This window comes from Panulirus ornatus, chromosome 37 (genome assembly GCF_036320965.1).
Source record: "Panulirus ornatus isolate Po-2019 chromosome 37, ASM3632096v1, whole genome shotgun sequence".
Lineage (NCBI taxonomy): Eukaryota > Metazoa > Arthropoda > Malacostraca > Decapoda > Palinuridae > Panulirus > Panulirus ornatus.
This window is the reverse complement of record NC_092260.1, coordinates 7,406,503-7,428,067: the sequence shown is the minus strand read 5'-3', so window position 1 is coordinate 7,428,067 and position 21,565 is coordinate 7,406,503. Positions and strand designations below refer to the sequence as shown.

Sequence of the window (21,565 nt, the reverse complement as noted above, 5' to 3'; positions counted from 1 at the left end):
AGGAAAAGACAACAAAGGCCACATTCGTTCACATTCAGTCTCTAGCTGTCATGTGTAATGCACCGAAACCACAGCTCCCTTTCCACATCCAGGCCCCACAAAACTTTCCATGGTTTACCCCAGACGTTTCACATGCCCTGGTTCAGTCCATTGACAGCACGTCGAACCCGGTATATCACATTGTTCCAATTCTCTCTCTTCCTTGTACGCCTTTCACCCTCCTGTATGTTTAGGCCCCGATCGCTCAAAATCTTTTTTACTCCATCGTTCCATCTCCAATTCTCCCACTTCTGCTCATTCCCTCCACCACCGACACATATGTCCTCTTTTTCAAGCTTTCCTCACTCATTCTCTTCAATACAACCTCTTCTGCTCTCTCAACCACACTCTTTTTATTATGACACCTCTCTTACCCTTTCATTACTTACTCGATCACACCACCTCACACCACGTATTGTCCTCAAATATTTTATTTCCAACACATCCACCTTTCTCTGCACAATCCTATCTGTATCCCATGCCTTGCAACCATATAACATTGTTGGAACTCCTTCAAACATACCCATTTTTGCTCTCCAAGATAACATTCTCGCCTTCCACACATTCTTCAATGCTCCCAGAACCTTCTCCCTCTACCCCACCCTGTGACTCTCTTCCATGATTCCATCCGCTGCTAAATCCACTCCCAGATATCTAAAACACTTCACTTTCTCCTGTTTTTCTCCATTCATACTTACCTCCCAATTAACTTGGCCCTCAACCCTACTGAACCTAATTACCTTGCTCTTATGCTCTTATTCTCATTTACTCTCAGCTCTCTTCTTTCACACTTTTTACCTAACTTAGTCACCAACTTCTGCAGTTTTTCACCCGAATCAGCAGCCAGTGCTGTATCGTCAGCGAACAACAACTGACTCACTTCCCAAGCCCACTCCTCCACAACAGACTGCATATTTGCCTCTATCTCCAAAACTTGCATTCACCTCCCTAACAACCCCATCCATAAACAAATCAAACAACCATGGAGACATCACGCACCCCTGCCGCAAACCAACATTCACTGGGAACCAATCACTTTCCTCTCTTCCTACCCATACTTATGCCTTACATCCTTGATAAAAACTTTTCACTGCTTCTAGCAACTTACCTCCCACACCATATACTCTTAATACCTTCCACAAAGCATCTCTATCAACTCTATCATATGCATTCTCCAGATCCATAAATGCTTCTTACAAATCCATCTGTACGAAGGCAGTGGCACTATGCATGCATTCCGCCAATCCTCAGGCACTTCACCATGAACCATACATAGATTTAATATCCTTTCCAACTAGTCGACAATACAGTCACCCCTTTTATTGATATATTCTACTGCAATACCATCCAGACCCGCTGCCTTGCTGGCTTTCATCTTCCACAAAGCTCTCATTATTGGTGAAATAAGGTGTTCTGGTACTGTCAGTTTAAAAGAAAAACGAAGTTATTAAATCTTTAGTATGATTGAGCCTTAGACCATCATAACATAGGAAAACTACCAAGTCAGGAGGTTACACTCATTTGCAAGTCTTTAATGTTGTTGAGATTGGCTTATTTTAGAAAGGAATACAGCTATGACATTCATCAGCTAGGAAGAAGAAAGAGTTCCAGGGTTCAGCCAATGATTGCCTAATGCATTAACTGACTGGGAATACAGAGAGATTTTAAAGCTTAAGCTCTTGCTATTGTTTCATTCAGAAAATTCCAGAGCTATGTCAAGGCAGCATTACCTGTGGTTTGGCATTCTACCCAGAAGGCTTGGGTCACCAAAGAATTTTTCATGAATTTGGATCTCATTGTCCACCTGTGGATGGTTACTGTGCTTGGAAAAATTTAGCCAGTAAAGCAATGCTTATTCTTGACGGTGTGCCAGACCATCCTCAACACCTGAGATGAACCCAAATGTTAGGATGAAGCTATTCCCTAAAAGCACAACTTGTTTTAACCCATGGATCAGAAGGGGTTTACTACCTTCAAAGTATATGACTTCAGGAAAACATCCTGCAAACTCCTCAGAGGTGCAGATAGAGGGGTTGAGCCATCCATCAGGGAGTGGTGGAAATATAAGATCATAAATGGTATGAATATTCTTGTCATGAGAGAGTCACATACCTACAGTAGTGAATGTTGTTTTGGGTAAGGTATGGCTGAAGTGGAAGCATATATTTTCAGATATGAGCAGACAGAAATAATGCTCCATATTCAGCAGAAAATCGTGAATTTTGCCAACAGTGTTAGCTTTGAAGAAACTGAAAGTGTGACTGAGTTGCTTAATTCTGTAGAACTGCCCAATGAGAGACATGCAGTTCAGAGCAGAAAAACTGTCAGGAAGAGACGGAAACAAAATATCCTTTGTAACATGCTGTTTTAGATCCGAGGAGTTTACAGAAGTATTTTACAAGGCTGTGGCCCTCATTATTGACAGATCTTTAACATGTTTGCACAGAAATGTATGGGGGAAAAGAGGCCTCTCACCCAGCTAATATTGGGTAACTCTTTCACAAGGCTTAAGAAAATTCCTCCACTTCCAATTGAGACAGTTACTGAATCATAATACATAGGTTGGTGTATGCAGTGCAAGGACATCTCCCTCTCAGGAATTCTGTCCCTGCTACCACCACCTCAAGCCTTCATCACCACATTTCATGTCTGAGATGAATGATGAGAGAGTGTGGTATATAGCTGTAAGGTAAGTTGTTTCATATATACTCAGGAGTTTGATAGGGAAACGTTTGCTCAGGAGCATAACCCTCCCCTTCATAATGGATTTCACTTGCTTGTTTAATGATTCATTGCTTAGTGACTGGTTTCCGAAATATGTTACTCTGTTGCTGTTTGGAGATCAAGGTACATAGACAAAAAATTTGAATACTGAAAGGATTGTTAATGATAACATGAAATTTTGGATTTGCAAAAAATTTTGCTTAATAGGATTATTTATGTATTGTTTTCTTCCACTTGTTCACTGCTTCCCATATTAGGTCCATGTGCAAGAGGTTACACTATGAGTGAAAAGTCACCTTTGGCAAATCTTTATCGATAGGGGACAGTCTATCAAAGAACTTATCATCCCAAGGAATCTTAATTTCCCTGGTGCTGCAGGAGCCTTTAGAGGGGTCCTGGGTAACACGAGGACTCGCATAGAAATGGGCCTAACTGTCCATCTATGTTCTTGACACCCATTCCCATCTGGCCAAAGCAGAAGTCTCCACTTAACCTTGTTCTTACATGCCTTCCTAGTGTACACCATTCCTTGCATTCTTCCACCATTTCTCATCCCTTCTGTTTCTCCATGTCACAGGTGGCCTCCTTCTCGCACCAACTACTGTCGTTATGTGCTATAATAAACTTTCCTAATAAACTTCCTTTCTTGCATTCTTTTGATATGGCCAGACCCCCTCAAAGTATTTTGTTTCACCCATCACCCACTTTACCACCCCACAATTCATTCTCTTTGCCTGCCTTACCAAATCTCTCACATGGACCCTTATTTCTTTCTTCTTTCCACCTAGTCATACCACATGCTCTGGAATTTCCACAGCCTGGATTCTTGACATATGTAGATTATTCCACATCCATGTTCTGGTCGCATAAATCAAGGGCAGGAGGACTATGCTGTCCCTTAGTCCTTTCTTCACTTACACCTCTACCCCTCATTATTCTATTAAGGGATCTGGTGACTCTCCTACCATATTGCTGAACTTATGAAAGGTAGCTCCCAAATACTTGAATTCTGCCACCTCTTCCAGTCTTTCTCATCCACATATTGTGAAGTTTGGAAATAGCAAACAGTTATGACCAAAATTTATTATACTTTCTTCTCTCACTCTGTAGGTATTGCAATATCTATAATTTCACTCTGTTTCCTTTCAGACACCATTGCTGTACTTTTACTCGCATGTACTTTCAATCAGCCTTTTACAACTCCCCTATAATCTTAGCAAAGAACACAGTATTACCCCTAAATATGCTAATCATTAGTGCATCTCATTACCCACTATACCTCCCCACCACATTCCATCTCTGCACCCCTTTTCCTTGGTTTTCTTACATTTCTCTTATTACTTCATTCATACATATAGGTATAAAAGCCACAGTGACATCACTTAGCCATACCTCATACTCACAAACAGAGCAAAACTTTTGCTCTACTCTCATCCATTCTTACACTTGCATTTGCTCCTTTATAGAAGGTTTCATTCCATCTGTCAGTTGTTCCCCCTACCTCATACACTCGCATCACATCCCATAAAGCATTGTATTTTACTGTCATACAGGATTCTCCAGATCCCAGATACTATTCCATTGATCATTCTCATCGCAGAAATCCTAAAGCCACCTTTCTCATTTCTCCACCTTTCTTCATTCACTTGCTTCCATCACTCTGTCAGTCTATACTCTTGTATATGCCTCTCCTGGTATACTTAGTGGCTTTTTCCCTGATATTGCTACATACATCCTTAGCCCCTTTTCCTTTGAAAGAAGGAGCAGTAATAGCTTTCACCCATCCTCAGGCACAACCTTCTGCTTTCATGTAGAATTAGATATCAAATGCATCCGCCTTATCACGCTTTTCCTTCCATGCTTCAACATTTCAGCTGCAATCCCATCAACTCCAGGTGCCTTTCCTACCTTCAACCTCATTGTTGCTGTTCTTACCTCTCCTCTTGTCATATGCCCCAGCACTTTTAACCTTTTCCTTTCATTTTCCATACACTTACCATCTTCCTTTCACTTCCTTCTTTTGAGTCAACAACTCGCCTTCCTTGCTTCTCACATTTACGTTTCATCTCTTACATCCCCCTCCTTCCAATATAGTTTGTCATTTTCCATAAACTTTTCACCCAGCACTTCCAAAATCTTTCATTTACTCTTTCTTTGCTTTCCCGTATCAGCTTCTTCACATTCCGCATACACTTTTGTTATTCTTCTCTCCTCCTTTTCTGAACTTTCATTGGTACATTCCTTCAAAGCAGTGATCTATGCCTTTTTTCTCTTCCAAAGCATTTCTAATCTCATCCATGTAGCATGCATTTCCACTTTTGTTCTTACAACCTTATATCCAGCTGCTAATTCTATGGCCTATAACAGTCTTTCTGTAAACACTTAAAGCACCACATTCACATTCACTGCACTTTCATTTAAACTTTCTTTAGCCCTCTCATACTGCTTCATTCTTTCTGATTCATCTTTTCACAAGCCAGTTGGTCATGGAGTAGTTATCAATAGAAAATAGATTAATGAAATTAATCAGTTTATAGTTAGGGTGGTGAAGGAAGTAAATGTGAGGGTTTTAGGCAGAGGGTTAGGTCTGTAGTTTGTCAGGATTGTGAGGGGCTAGGGAGTTGAATCAGTTATGTATGCTGATGACAGCAGATTAGAGTCTGGAACTCCAGAAGTTGGTTTCTGAATTTGAATGCGTATGTGAAATGAGAAAATTAAGAGTAAATATGAATTAAAACAAAATTATTAGGTTTAATAGGACAAAGAGACAGGTTACTTAGGATGTAAGTTTGAACGGAGAAAAGTTGAAGGAAGTGAAGTGTTTTACTTACCTAGGAGTGGACATGACAGCAAATTAAACATGGAGGCTGAAGTCAGGAATGTTGAGGGGGTTGAAAGTCTAGAATGCATTGAGCCATTTGTGAAAAGAGTGGTCGCTATCTTTAAGGGCAAAGATAGGCATATTTGAGGGTGTGATTGTGGCAGCAATGTTGCATGGATATGAAGCATGTGCTATGAATGAGAAAGTTTAAAAGGAAATGTTTGAGGACAATATTTTGTGTGAGGAGGGTTGATCAGGTAAGATATGATGGGGTAAGAGAGAGGTGTGACAATATGGAGTTGAAGAGGGTGTGCTGAAGTGGTTTGGACATACAGAGGGGATAGTTGAGGAGAGGTTGACAAAGAAGATATATGTGTTAGAATTGGAGGGGACAAGGAGTGGAGATTGGAGGGTGGAGTAAAAAAAAAATCCAAGTGCTTGGTGCTTAAGCATGTGGGAGAGTGTATGGCATGCACAAGATAAGTGAAGTGGAGCAGTGAGGTATACAGGGTGCAATGTGCTTTCACTGGATTGAACCAGGGCATATGAAGTGTTTAGGGGAAATCATAGAAAAGTCTGTGGGGCTTGGTTGTGGATAGGGGACTCTGGTTTCAGTGCATTATACATGACAGCTAGGGAGAGGCTGTGAGCAAATGAGGTTGTACTTTGTTCCCAGCAGTATCCTCATTAAGATGAGCAGTAGCAAACAATTATGAATAAAAATTAATATATAACACCAAGACCCCATCTCTGGGGACCACTTCTTCTTTGAGGGACTACTTATGAATGAGATGTTCTTCAATGAGATTCTACTCTGATGATACTATCTCACTGAAGGTGACTTTTCATTTGCCACATAACCATGAGCAGGCAGAGTCCAGTAATGCCCTTTATAGGATTTATGTAGGTATATAGTACTATATATATAGAATTTAAGGTGATTGCTTTTGATATTCAGGTTTTCTGCTTAGGCTGATAAACCAGTTTTTTGGCAAATATAGAATAAACTTAGTATTTTCCCATTTTCTTATTTCAGCTTTGGGAGCTGCATATGGCACAGCAAAATCTGGAGTCGGAATTGCAGCCATGTCTGTGATGCGGCCAGAATTGATTATGAAGTGCATCATCCCTGTTGTCATGGCTGGTATCATTGCCATTTATGGTTTAGTGGTAGCTGTCCTCATTGCTGGTAGACTTAAATCTTCTGTGGCTGGATACCAGTTATATGAGTAAGAAAAGATATTATTTATATGTTTGTAATTGTTTATTGGACTGTTGTGTTTCTCTCTTGTGTCTCCCCTGATGGTGTGATTTTTGCGCAGGGGGTGCGCTTGGGAACTTTTCATGTTTCGTTTTCCCCGTGGACTCATAGGAATGTGTTGATATGTATGTGTATGGGCATGTATGTACATATGTGTCTATCCCTGGGGTAGGGGAGAAAGAATACTTCCCACGTATTCCCTGCGTGTCGTAGAAGGCGATTAAAAGGGGAGGGAGCGTGGGGCTGGAAATCATCCCCTCTTTTTTTTTTTTGATTTTCCAAAAGAAGGAACAGAGAAGGGGGCCAGGTGAGGATATTCCCTCAAAGGCCCAGTCCTCTGTTCTTAATGCTACCTCGCTAATGTGGGAAATGGCAAATAGTTTGAAAAAATTGTTTATTGGAATTTAGCTCATTTAGTTTTCCACAACAGCTACCTTTAAGGGAGAAGGGGTGTTAAGATGAAAAGTTTTTATTAAGGTCTCCCTTTTCTCAAAGATGGTTCATATTTTCTTGGTGCATCCCACATGTCACTCACTCTTGAAATTTATATATACCATCACATGAAAGATGTTTCGCAATCCCATACTCAAAGAATTACAGGATGATTTTTGTTGTTGTTAATGAATTACTGGGTCAAAGCATGGCATGGGCCCTTGTCATGAACTAGCACAGTCACTGGACAATTTGTCATTTTTAATTCTGCATTGTGATGTTTGCCATTTCATGTTTGTATTTTTTTTTTGTAGTTAAATGACTTAGAACAGATTAGAATTAAGTTTCTATTTCACTATGCTTATTTCGTCTCACTCAGGGTCTTTACTTGCACATCTTTTTAACCAGTTCATGAAGCTCTCAGATAACCAGAATTATTAACCCTTAAATGGTCTTGATATCTTATCATTGAGTGTGCAGAAGATAGAAAAGAATTGTATCATTTATGAAGAAAGTTAAGAGTAAATGTGAATAAGAGCAAGGTTATTAGGTACAGTAGGGTTGAGGGTCAAGTCAATTGGGAGGTAAGTTTGAATGGAGAAAAACTGGAGGAAGTAAAGTGTTTTAGATATCTGGGAGTGGATCTGGCAGCGGATGGAACCATGGAAGCGTAAGTGGATCATAGGGTGGTGGAGGGGGCGAAAATCCTGGGAGCCTTGAAGAATGGGTGGAAGTCGAGAACATTATCTCAGAAAGCAAAAATGGGTATGTTTGAAGGAATAGTGGTTCCGACAATGTTGTATGGTTGCGAGGCGTGGGCTATGGATAGAGTTGTGCGCAGGAGGATGGATGTGCTGGAAATGAGATGTTTGAGGACAATGTGTGGTGTGAGGTGGTTTGATCGAGTAAGTAACGTAAGGGTAAGAGAGATGTGTGGAAATAAAAAGAGCGTGGTTGAGAGAGCAGAAGAGGGTGTTTTGAAATGGTTTGGGCACGTGGAGAGAATGAGTGAGGAAAGATTGACCAAGAGGATATATGTGTCGGAGGTGGAGGGAATGAGGAGAAGTGGGAGACCAAATTGGAGGTGGAAAGATGGAGTGAAAAAGATTTTGTGTGATCGGGGCCTGAACATGCATGAGGGTGAAAGGAGGGCAAGGAATAGAGTGAATTGGATCGATGTGGTATACCGGGGTTGACGTGCTGTCAGTGGATTGAATCAGGGCATGTGAAGCGTCTGGGGTAAACCATGGAAAGCTGTGTAGGTATGTATATTTGCGTGTGTGGACGTATGCATGTACATGTGTATGGGGGTGGGTTGGGCCATTTCTTTCGTCTGTTTCCTTGCGCTACCTCGCAAACGCGGGAGACAGCGGCAAAAAAAAAAAAAAAATGAAGTGATGGAATGCACTCAAAGGTAACAAAATATTCTTGGCCTTGTCCAGTGCTGGGTGATCTCCTGTAGGGGGTGGGGGTGTATATGACATATTAGACAGCTTCTGATAAGACTGGAAGGCATGGAAATTACTTTTCTTCCTTCCTTTCAGTTGAGCTTTTTTCTTGGATGGTATTGCAGTGGAATTTATTTAAAAAAGGGGGTGACTGTGTTGTTGACTGCTTGGTAAGGTTATTTAATGTATGTATGACTCGTGGTGAGGTGCCTGAGGATTGGCAGAATGCATGCATAGTGCCATTGTACAAAGGCAAAGGGGATAAAGGTAAGTGCTCAAATTACATAGGTATAAGTTTGTTTGTTTGTTCCTCGCGTGTCGTAGAAAGCGACTAGAGGGGACGGGAGCGGGGGGCCAGAAATCCTCCCCTCCTTGTATTTCTTAACTTTCTAAAATGGGAAACAGAAGAAGGAGTCACACGGGGAGTGCTCATCCTCCTCGAAGGCTCAGACTGGGGTCTAAATGTGTGTGGATGTAACCAAAATGTGAAAAAAGGAGAGATAGGTAGTATGTTTGAGGAAAGAAACCTGGATGTTTTGGCTCTTAGTGAAACGAAGCTCAAGGGTAAAGGGGAAGAGTGGTTTGGGAATGTCTTGGGAGTAAAGTCAGGGGTTAGTGAGAGGACAAGAGCAAGGGAAGGAGTAGCAGTACTCCTGAAACAGGAGTTGTGGGAGTATGTGATAGAATGTAAGAAAGTAAATTCTCGATTAATATGGGTAAAACTGAAAGTTGATGGAGAGAGATGGGTGATCATTGGTGCATATGCACCTGGGCATGAGAAGAAAGATCATGAGAGGCAAGTGTTTTGGGAGCAGCTGAATGAGAGTGTTAGTGGTTTTGATGCACGAGACCGGGTTATAGTGATGGGTGATTTGAATGCAAAGGTGAGTAATGTGGCAGTTGAGGGAATAATTGGTATACATGTGGTGTTCAGTGTTGTAAATGGAAATGGTGAAGAGCTTGTAGATTTATGTGCTGAAAAAGGACTGGTGATTGGGAATACCTGGTTTAAAAAGCGAGATATACATAAGTATACGTATGTAAGTAGGAGAGATGGCCAGAGAGCGTTATTGGATTACGTGTTAATTGACAGGCGCGCGAAAGAGAGACTTTTGGATGTTAATGTGCTGAGAGGTGCAACTGGAGGGATGTCTGATCATTATCTTGTGGAGGCTAAGGTGAAGATTTGTATGGGTTTTCAGAAAAGAAGAGTGAATGTTGGGGTGAAGAGGGTGGTGAGAGTAAGTGAGCTTGGGAAGGAGACTTATGTCAGGAAGTACCAGGAGAGACTGAGTACAGAATGGAAAAAGGTGAGAACAATGGAAGTAAGGGGAGTGGGGGAGGAATGGGATGTATTTAGGGAATCAGTGATGGATTGCGCAAAAGATGCTTGTGGCATGAGAAGAGTGGGAGGTGGGTTGATTAGAAAGGGTAGTGAGTGGTGGGATGAAGAAGTAAGATTATTAGTGAAAGAGAAGAGAGAGGCATTTGGACGATTTTTGCAGGGGAAAAATGCAGTTGAGTGGGAGATGTATAAAAGAAAGAGACAGGAGGTCAAGAGAAAGGTGCAAGAGGTGAAAAAGAGGGCAAATGAGAGTTGGGGTGAGAGAGTATCATTAAATTTTAGGGAGAATAAAAAGATGTTCTGGAAGGAGGTAAATAAAGTGCGCAAGACAAGGGAGCAAATGGGAACTTCAGTGAAGGGCGCAAATGGGGAGGTGATAACAAGTAGTGGTGATGTGAGAAGGAGATGGAGTGAGTATTTTGAAGGTTTGTTGAATGTGTTTGATGATAGAGTGGCAGATATAGGGTGTTTTGGTCGAGGTGGTGTGCAAAGTGAGAGGGTTAGGGTAAATGATTTGGTAAACAGAGAAGAGGTAGTAAAAGCTTTGCGGAAGATGAAAGCCGGCAAGGCAGCAGGTTTGGATGGTATTGCAGTGGAATTTATTAAAAAAGGGGGTGACTGTATTATTGACTGGTTGGTAAGGTTATTTAATGTATGTATGACTCATGGTGAGGTGCCTGAGGATTGGCGGAATGCGTTCATAGTGCCATTGTACAAATGCAAAGGGGATAAGAGTGAGTGCTCAAATTACAGAGGTATAAGTTTGTTGAGTATTCCTGGTAAATTATATGGGAGGGTATTGATTGAGAGGGTGAAGGCATGTACAGAGTATCAGATTGGGGAAGAGCAGTGTGGTTTCAGAAGTGGTAGAGGATGTGTGGATCAGGTGTTTGCTTTGAAGAATGTATGTGAGAAATACTTAGAAAAGCAAATGGATTTGTATGTAGCATTTATGGATCTGGAGAAGGCATATGATAGAGTTGATAGAGATGCTCTGTGGAAGGTATTAAGAATATATGGTGTGGGAGGCAAGTTGTTAGAAGCAATGAAAAGTTTTTATCAAGGATGTAAGGCATGTGTACGTGTAGGAAGAGAGGAAAGTGATTGGTTCTCAGTGAATGTAGGTTTGCGGCAGGGGTGTGTGATGTCTCCATGGTTGTTTAATTTGTTTATGGATGGAGTTGTTAGGGAGGTGAATGCAAGAGTTTTGGAAAGAGGGGCAAGTATGAAGTCTGTTGGGGATGAGAGAGCTTGGGAAGTGAGTCAGTTGTTGTTCGCTGGTGATACAGCGCTGGTGGCTGATTCATGCGAGAAACTGCAGAAGCTGGTGACTGAGTTTGGAAGAAGAAAGTTAAGAGTAAATGTGAATAAGAGCAAGGTTATTAGGTACAGTAGGGTTGAGGGTCAAGTCAATTGGGAGGTAAGTTTGAATGGAGAAAAACTGGAGGAAGTAAAGTGTTTTAGATATCTGGGAGTGGATGTGGCAGCGGATGGAACCATGGAAGCGGAAGTGGATCATAGGGTGGGGGAGTGGGCGAAAATCCTGGGAGCCTTGAAGAATGGGTGGAAGTCGAGAACATTATCATCGGAAAGCAAAAATGGGTATGTTTGAAGGAATAGTGGTTCCAACAATGTTGTATGGTTGCGAGGCGTGGGCTATGGATAGAGTTGTGCGCAGGAGGATGGATGTGCTGGAAATGAGATGTTTGAGGACAATGTGTGGTGTGAGGTGGTTTGATCGAGTAAGTAACGTAAGGGTAAGAGAGATGTGTGGAAATAAAAAGAGCGTGGTTGAGAGAGCAGAAGAGGGTGTTTTGAAATGGTTTGGGCACATGGAGAGAATGAGTGAGGAAAGATTGACCAAGAGGATATATGTGTCGGAGGTGGAGGGAACGAGGAGAAGTGGGAGACCAAATTGGAGGTGGAAAGATGGAGTGAAAAAGATTTTGTGTGATCGGGGCCTGAACATGCAGGAGGGTGAAAGGAGGGCAAGGAATAGAGTGAATTGGATCGATGTGGTATACCGGGGTTGACGTGCTGTCAGTGGATTGAATCAGGGCATGTGAAGCGTCTGGGGTAAACCATGGAAAGCTGTGTAGGTATGTATATTTTCGTGTGTAGACGTATGTATATACATGTGTATGGGGGTGGGTTGGGCCATTTCTTTCGTCTGTTTCCTTGCGCTACCTCGCAAACGCGGGAGACAGCGACAAAGCAAAAAAAAAAAAAATGAAGTGATGGAATGCACTCAAAGGTAACAAAATATTCTTGGCCTGTCCAGTGCTGGTGATCTCCTGTAGGGGGTGGGGGTGTATATGACATATTAGTCGGCTTTCTGATAAGACTGGAAGGCATGGAAATTACTTTTCTTCCTTCCTTTTCAGTTGAGCTTTTTTTCTTGGATGGTATTGCAGTGGATTTATTTAAAAAAGGGGGTGACTGTGTTGTTGACTGCTTGGTAAGGTTATTTAATGTATGTATGACTCGTGGTGAGGTGCCTGAGGATTGGCAGAATGCATGCATAGTGCCATTGTACAAAGGCAAAGGGGATAAAGGTAAGTGCTCAAATTACATAGGTATAAGTTTGTTGTTCTCGCGTGTGTAAGAAAGCGATTGAGGGTCGGGAGCGGGGGGCAGAAATCTCCCCTCCCTCCCCCCCCCCCCCCCCCATTGTATTCTTATACTTTCTAAAATGGAACAGAAGAAGGAGTCACCGGGGATGCTCATCCTCCTCGAAGGCTCAGACTGGGGTCTAAATGTGTGTGGATGTAACCAAAATGTGAAAAAAGGAGAGATAGGTAGTATGTTTGAGGAAAGAAACCTGGATGTTTTTGGCTCTTAGTGAAACGAAGCTCAAGGGTAAAGGGGAAGAGTGGTTTCGGGAATGTCTTGGGAGTAAAGTCAGGGGTTAGTGAGAGGACAAGAGCAAGGGAAGAGTAGCAGTACTCCTGAAACAGGAGTTGTGGGAGTATGTGAAAGAATGTAAGAAAGTAAATTCTCGATTAATATGGGTAAAACTGAAAGTTGATGGAGAGAGATGGGTGATCAATTGGTGCATATGCACCTGGGCATGAGAAGAAAGATCATGAGAGGCAAGTGTTTTAGGAGCAGCTGAATAAGAGTGTTAGTGGTTTTGATGCACGAGACCAGGTTATAGTGATGGGTGATTTGAATGCAAAGGTGAGTAATGTGGCAGTTGAGGAATAATTGGTATACATGTGGTGTTCAGTGTTGTAAATGGAAATGGTGAAGAGCTTGTAGATTTATGTGCTGAAAAAGGACTGGTGATTGGGAATACCTGGTTTAAAAAGCGAGATATACATAAGTATCGTATGTAAGTAGGAGAGATGGCCAGAGAGCGTTATTGGATTACGTGTTAATGACAGGCGCGAAAGAGAGACTTTGGATGTTAATGTGCTGAGAGGTGCAACTGGTGGGTTGTCTGATCATTATCTTGTGGAGGCTAAGGTGAAGATTTGTATGGGTTTTCAGAAAAGAAGAATGAATGTTGGGGTGAAGAGGGTGGTGAGAGTAAGTGAGCTTGGGAAGGAGACTTATGTCAGGAAGTACAGGGAGAGGGACGGAGTGATAGAATGGGAAAAAGGTGAGAACAATGGAAGTAAGGGGAGTGGGGGAGGAATGGGGATGTATTTAGGGAATCAGTGATGGATTGCGCAAAAGATGCTTGTGGCATGAGAAGAGTGGGAGGTGGGTTGATTAGATAGGTAGTGAGTGGTGGGATTGAGAAGTATTGATTATTAGTGAAAGAGAAGAGAGAGGCATTTGGACGATTTTTGCAGGGGAAAAATGCAGTTGAGTGGGAGATGTATAAAAGAAAGAGACAGGAGGTCAAGAGAAAGGTGCAAGAGGTGAAAAAGAGGGCAAATGAGAGTTGGGGTGAGAGAGTATCATTAAATTTTAGGGAGAATAAAAAGATGTTCTGGAAGGAGGTAAATAAAGTGCGCAAGACAAGGGAGCAAATGGGAACTTCAGTGAAGGGCGCAAATGGGAGGTGATAACAAGTAGTGGTGATGTGAGAAGGAGATGGAGTGAGTTTTTTGAAAGGTTTGTTGAATGTGTTTGATGATAGAGTGGCAGATATAGGGTGTTTTGTCGAGGTGGTGTGCAAAGTGAGAGGGTTAGGGTAAATGATTTGGTAAACAGAGAAGAGGTAGTAAAAGCTTTGCGGAAGATGAAAGCCGGCAAGGCAGCAGGTTTGGATGGTATTGCAGTGGAATTTATTAAAAAAGGGGGTGACTGTGTTGTTGACTGGTTGGTAAGGTTATTTAATGTATGTATGACTCATGGTGAGGTGCCTGAGGATTGGCGGAATGCGTTCATAGTGCCATTGTACAAATGCAAAGGGGATAAGAGTGAGTGCTCAATTACAGAGGTATAAGTTTGTTGAGTATTCTGTATTTTATGGGAGGGTATTGATTGAGAGGGTGAAGGCATGTACAGAGTATCAGATTGGGGAAGAGCGGTGTGGTTTCAGAAGTGGTAGAGGATGTGTGGATCAGGTGTTTGCTTTGAAGAATGTATGTGAGAAATACTTAGAAAAGCAATTGGATTTGTATGTAGCATTTATGGATCTGGAGAGGGCATATGATAGAGTTGATAGAGATGCTCTGTGGGAGGTATTAAGAATATTGGTGTGGGAGGCAAGTTGTTAGAAGCAATGAAAAGTTTTTATCAAGGATGTAAGGCATGTGTACGAGTAGGAAGAGAGGAAAGTGATTGGTTCTCAGTGAATGTCGGTTTGCAGCAGGGGTGTGTGATGTCTCCATGGTTGTTTAATTTGTTTATGGATGGAGTTGTTAGGGAGGTGAATGCAAGTGTTTTGGAAGAGGGGCAAGTATGAAGTCTGTTGGGGATGAGAGAGCTTGGGAAGTGAGTCAGTTGTTGTTCGCTGGTGATACAGCGCTGGTGGCTGAATCATGCGAGAAACTGCAGAAGCTGGTGACTGAGTTTGGAAGAAGAAAGTTAAGAGTAAATGTGAATAAGAGCAAGGTTATTAGGTTACAGTAGGGTTGAGGTCAAGTCAATTGGGAGGTAAGTTTGAATGGAGAAAAACTGGAGGAAGTGAAGTGTTTTAGATATCTGGGAGTGGGTTTGGCAGCAGATGGAACTATGGAAGTGGAAGTGAGTCATAGGGTTGGGGAGGGGGCAAAAGTTCTTGGAGCGTTGAAAAATGTGTGGAAGTCAAGATCATTATCTCGGAAAGCAAAAATGGGTATGTTTGAAGGAATAGTGGTTCCGACAATGTTATATGGTTGCGAGGCATGGGCTATAGATAGAGTTGTGCAGAGAAGTGTGGATGTGCTGGAAATGAGGTGTTTGAGGACAATATGTGGTGTGAGGTGGTTTGATCGAGTAAGTAATGAAAGGGTAAGAGAGATGTGTGGTAATAAGTAAGAGTGTGGTTGAGAGAGCAGAAGAGGGTGGTTTGGTCACATGTAGAGAGTGAGTGAGGAAAGATTGACAAAGAGGATTTATGTGTCAGAGGTGGAGGGAACGAGGAGAAATGAGAGACCAAATTGGAGGTGGAAAGATGGAGTGTAAAAGATTTTGAGTGATCAGGGCCTGAATATGCAGGAGGGTGAAAGGCACGCGAGGAATAGAGTGAATTGGAATGATGTGGTATACTGGGGTCAATGTGCTGTCAATGGATTGAACCAGGGCATGTGAAGCGTCTGGGGTAAACCATGGAAAGTTTTGTGGGGCCTGAATGTGGAAAGGGAGCTGTGGTTTCGGTGCATTATACATGACAGCTAGAGACTGAGTGTGAACGATTGTGGCCTTTGTCTTTTCCTAGTGCTACCTCGCGCACATGCGGGGGAAGGGGGTTGTCATTTCATGTGTGGCGGGGTGGTGACAGGAATGAATAAGGGCAGACTATGAATTATGTACATGTGTGTATATATATGTATACGTTGAGATGTATAAGTATGTATATGTGCATGTGTGGACTTGTATGTATATACATGTGTATTTGGGTGGGTTGGGCCATTCTTTCGTCTGTTTCCTTGCACTACCTCACTAACGCAGGAGATAGCGACAAAGTATAACAAATAAATAAATAACTTTTATAAACAGGCACTGTTAGTGGTAAATAAGTTGAATACATTTGGAATTACTACAACTTTTGTGCGATATAAAAATCACTGTGAAGGAGATTGTTTTTTACTTTATACTGTAAACTTCTCTTTCTGTACACTCCTATTTCCTTGTTTTCCTACTAGATTGCTTCTTCCTTCTTAGAGAGGTAGCACCAGACAGAGATTGGCTTAATTTGCTTTTATCTACTTCAGCGATCATGCATGATGCTCCATAACCAAAGCCCTTTACTCCAAGCCAAGTTCTGTAGACATTTCCCAGGATTCCCCTCATCACTTTCATATTATTTGGTTCTGCTTATTAGCTGCTTGGCACTTACATATTACATTTACAGTGCCTGCCAGTGAAGTATGTGCGAGGGGGCTGCAGCACAATCATCAAGGATATACCTGAAATAAAACCATGAGAATTGTGCATTCGCAGCCAAATAGTACTTTACTAGGTTCTCTTTCTTCTTTATACACTCCTAGAAATAAACAGGAACTGAATCGACAAATTTCTAAACCTATTTAGGGTCCATCTTTCCCCAGATTCCAGAAATGGCCATCTCCAGCTCAGGTAGCAACAAAGTTTCCCTGTTACATAATAACATTTTCATAAGCACCCGCAAGTTTTTTGTTGGATTCACATCCAATGACTTCCTGGGCCAGTCACTGAAAAACTCCACTGCACAGTCCTTAAGACAATCAATGACTAGTTTGGCTATGTGGCAGGAAGCCTTGCACTACATGACGTCTTTGACCGTGCACTTTTTGAATGAATCACTTGTAAGGTGGGTATTTCCATCCGTAGTAGGTGGTAGACATATGAAAATGAAAAAAAAAACAAAAATCCATGGCATAAGTGGTAAGCACAGCAAGGCATATCTGCAAACTACTACTGAGGCACTCTCATGTGATGTGTCAACATGTTAGTTAGTTAGTAATGTATTGACAAGATAGTACAGGGATTTCATAGTAAAAACTGTAGGCTTTTTGCCCACATAAGTAATGACTACAAAGAAGAGGGCTAACAATTATTTCTATGCCCAGTGAGATTCTCCTTGTGCAAGACATTATAGACATTTACACAATATATCACAGTGAGCTCCCTCACTTAAACTTTCCATTGATGAAAAATTTAGCAGTGCAAAATGATGGATAATGGAACACTAGCAGAACGTAGGACCCATCCTGAACTTTACCTTGATCACAAACACAAAGCCTTAACTCCACTGGTGTTCGGTTCCATCTACCAGTTTCTATTTTAAGAGTATGAGGCATCAAATGCAGTCTTCTAAATGCTGTACAGGCATGGTTTGGTATATAATCTTTACTATAGTAACCATTATTAACCGACAGTTTGGGTTTAGTACTGACGTGTATGTAACATATTTAGTGGCTGAAAGATGCTTGTTTCGTAATGAGTTCTTGATTAATTCTAGAGGGTCACAAGTGATATTAGAATCCATTGCCTATTGAATATATTTATACCCTCGCATGTTATACCTTCTGCAAAGGTCATATACATAAACATCATTGCCACAGCTTACTAGAGGATGCTAACTTCACTGGTGAACACCAACACTATTTTAGGTGGGGTTAAGTGATTTGTTGTCAATTTATTTGTTAATTGTGCATACCCACTTATGCCCATTTGATTGGCAGGCACTGTATATCTCATTGCTCCAGTTCATTACATCCTCACACACTCCTACACGTTCTGGCCATGATAACCCAAAACTTCTGATGCATGTATGCTCTGTGTCTGTCTCTCCACTCATCTTCATATGTTCGACCCATTTCAGCACCCTTTTCATCTCTCTCAATCGTACTTGGCATATTTCCATACCTCTATCTTACTTTGTCATTCCTTATATGATCAACCCTTCCCACACCTCATACAGGCCTCAAGCATTTTATTTTCAACACATCCATCCTCTTCCAGTGCAGCACCATTGGGATTACTGTACCATCAAATATAGCCAGCTTTATGCTTAAAGACTGACTTCTCTTGCCACACATTCTTCTGGGCACTTGGGATCTTTTCCCTCTCACCCACCATATGATGGACATCAGCTCCAGTGGTTCCATCTACCACCAAGTCCATTCCCAGATGGACATGACAGTGGACTCCACTTTCTCCAGGATCTCTCCATTCAAATCTTCATGCAGAACAACCTTTATACAGTGATCTAGAAAGTGATAGAAGAATTCACAGGAAGAAACATTGCCCAACCTCAAAATCTTACTTTTATTCATATTAACCTAGAACTTTCATCTTTCTCACATTCTCCCAGACTTAACACCAGCTTCTGTTGTTTTTCACAAGAGTCTGCTACCAGAGCTGTTGCATCTGTAAACATCACTTGAATCACCCCACAGGCCATAAACTCCCAGCATAATGAAGACTTGCCTATCTCTCCCCAATACCTTTCCATTTACCTCCATCACCAGGAACTGATTAAACCATTATGATTTACAACTATATTTGGATATGCCTGGCATAGCAACTGCAACCATACTTGAATGTACCCAGCATGGCAACTGTGGTCATCCTTGGATGTGCCCATCATTGCAACTGCAGCCATACTTGGAGAAGTTGTGTCTTTCTGACCTCATTTGAATTTGAAGGCATGATTTTTCAGCAGGCAAAGATGCCTTATGTCACAGGAAGCTATGATTAGTATTAGAAAAATTCCTGTTGTGTCAGTTACTTGTATAACTCGGGGGAAGATACAGACAGCCTTGGCCTTCCTGGGTGTATGCGGTTACTACTTCCTGCAGGACCTGTGCAGCTATGTGCAATTAACTCATCAAATTAATTATTATTTTGGGGGCACAAATGGTAGTGATATTCATTCTGAGCATTTTCAATTATCAGCTTTAAAAGAAGAAAGTGATTTTGGTCATAATAGGAATGTGATCTTGATAAGGGTATAGAGGAAATAAGAGTGGAATATTCAAGACCAAGTGAGGGCAGGCAAAATTATGCTTTATCCACCATCCAAAGCCAACATTTCAGGACTGCAAACCATACAAAGTAGATTCTTTCAGAACAATTACTGGCTGTCTTGCAACTGCAGATGCTCATCGTGTTTACAATGAAACAAAAATGCCTTCAGTACACTGTTACTTCTATATGCTCAGCACCCGCATCTTTGCAGCAGCCTTAGACCATTCGCACCCAAACTGCGCCATAACCAATCTCCATCCCCTTAGAAACAAAACACTTACCCCTGCCTCGCACTCACAAATTTCCCTTTCCCAACAAATGCAATATAGACTAAGCTGATGCACACAGTAATGATTTGACAAGCACCAAACAACTGTCCTGTAAACCCAGACTTGAAGTCTTCCCCATCAGACGTACGTCCATCTGAAACTTTACTCCCAGGCAAGTACGAGGGACATTTTCATTATGTACATTCTGGACACCACCCATCCCAGCAACACTACAAACACAGATTCAGCATGTTACAGGACTCATCATACTGAAGACAGTGAACACTTAACTATCTTGCACTTGCCTTGGAAAACAGACACATCACAATTCTTGACCTGAGGTCCTGCCTAGAGGATTTAGGAAATAAGAGTGTGGATTAAATGAGCTCCAGAGAAGGGATTCCTGGAGCTGAAGTGTAAAACATCCTTTTTCTGAAGATTTGTAAGACTGTCAACCTGGTTTGGCTTGACTGGGTGGTGACTGCTGAATGATTAGTAAAATATGAGAAGCAGCAACCTCACCAAAAGGAAGGGATCATGGGAATTCTCATGTTGTCTGACATTGCCTTGGAGGGAGACAGTTTTTAAAACTTGAAAACTTTTTTCATAATTTTTGTTTTTTATGCTTTTAATTCCTCTAATTTTGTTTAAGGAAGATGAAGAATATAATTTTTTACAAACTCTTAAAGTCATTTATTATTGTTATTGTTGTTATTTACATATTTATTGTACTTAGTTGCTGTCTCCTGCGTTAGCAAGGTAGCACAAGGAAAAAGATGAAAGAATGGCCCAACCTACCCATATACACATGCATATATGTGAACGCCCACAAACACACATACATACCTATGCATTTCAACAGACATATACATATATACACATGTACATATTCATACTTGCTGCCCTCATCCATTCCCATTGCCACTCTGCCACATGTGAAACATCAACCCCCTCCCTCTGTGCATGCGAGGTAGCACCAGGAAAAGACAACAAAGGCCACATTCTTTCACACTCAGTCTCTAGTTGTCATTTGTAATGCACCAAAACCACAGCTCCCTTTCCACATCCAGACCCCACAAAACTTTCTATATTTTACCCCAGATGCTTCACATGCCCTGGTTCAACCTATTGACAGCACATCATTCCAATTCACTCTGTTCCTTCCATGCCTTTCACCCTCCTGTACGTTCAGGCCTTGACCGCTCAAAATCTTTTCACTCCATCCTTCCACCTCCAATTTGGTCTCCCTCTTCTTGTTCTCTCCACCTCTGACACACATGTCCTCTTGTCAATCTTTCCTCACTCATTCTCTCCTCGTGACCAAACCATTTCAATACACCCTCTTCTGCTCTCTCAACCACACTCTTTTTATTACCACACACCTCTCTTACCCTTTCATATGAATTATTACTTGATCAAACCACCTTACACCACATATTGCCCTCAAACATTTCATTTCCAACACATCCGCCCTCCTCCGCACAACCCTATATATAGCCCATGCCTTGCAACCATATAACATTGTTGGAAGCACTATTCCATTAAACATACCCATTTTTGCTCCGAGATAACGTTCTCACCATCCACACATTCTTCAATGCTCCCAGAACCTTCACCCCCTCCCCCACCCTGTGACTTACTTCCACTTCCATGGTTCCATCCGCTACTAAATGCAGTCCAAGATATCTAAAACACCTCTCTTCATCCAGTTTTTCTCCATTCAGACTTATCTCCCAGTTAACTTGCCCCTTAACCCTACTGAATCTAATAACCTTGTTCTTATTCAATTAAATTAAGCAAACTTCTTTATGTAGCCAGTAGAGTTTGTTTCATAGCAGTAGGTGATAAACTTTTTCTAACAGTGACTTTGATGATTTGCAGAGGATTTGTACACCTTGGTGCTGGACTGAGTGTTGGGTTATCTGGTCTGGCTGCTGGATTGGCAATTGGAATTGTTGGAGATGCTGGTGTGAGGGGGACAGCCCAACAGCCCCGACTCTTTGTTGGCATGATCCTCATCCTCATCTTTGCAGAGGCAAGTAAAAATTATACTTCTTGATAACTTAACATATACATGTTGTTTACTGCATGCACATTTTATGTTTCACCTAATGATTTCTATAATTTTGAAGTGAAAAATTAAAGAATATGATTAGTGTATGTTACTCGGTATTA

At 41.7% G+C, this 21,565-nt stretch overlaps 1 protein-coding gene across 1 annotated transcript in view; it reads left to right on the top strand.

The window, feature by feature from the left end:
- The window catches only part of LOC139760477 (V-type proton ATPase 16 kDa proteolipid subunit c), a 49,213-nt gene that overhangs the window by 7,362 nt on the left and 20,286 nt on the right, over positions 1-21,565 (top strand). Inside the window, exons 2-3 of the mRNA XM_071683754.1 lie at positions 6,621-6,813; positions 21,272-21,425. Coding sequence (XP_071539855.1) covers positions 6,621-6,813; positions 21,272-21,425 — 347 coding nt within the window. The remainder of the gene's footprint in view (positions 1-6,620; positions 6,814-21,271; positions 21,426-21,565) is intronic.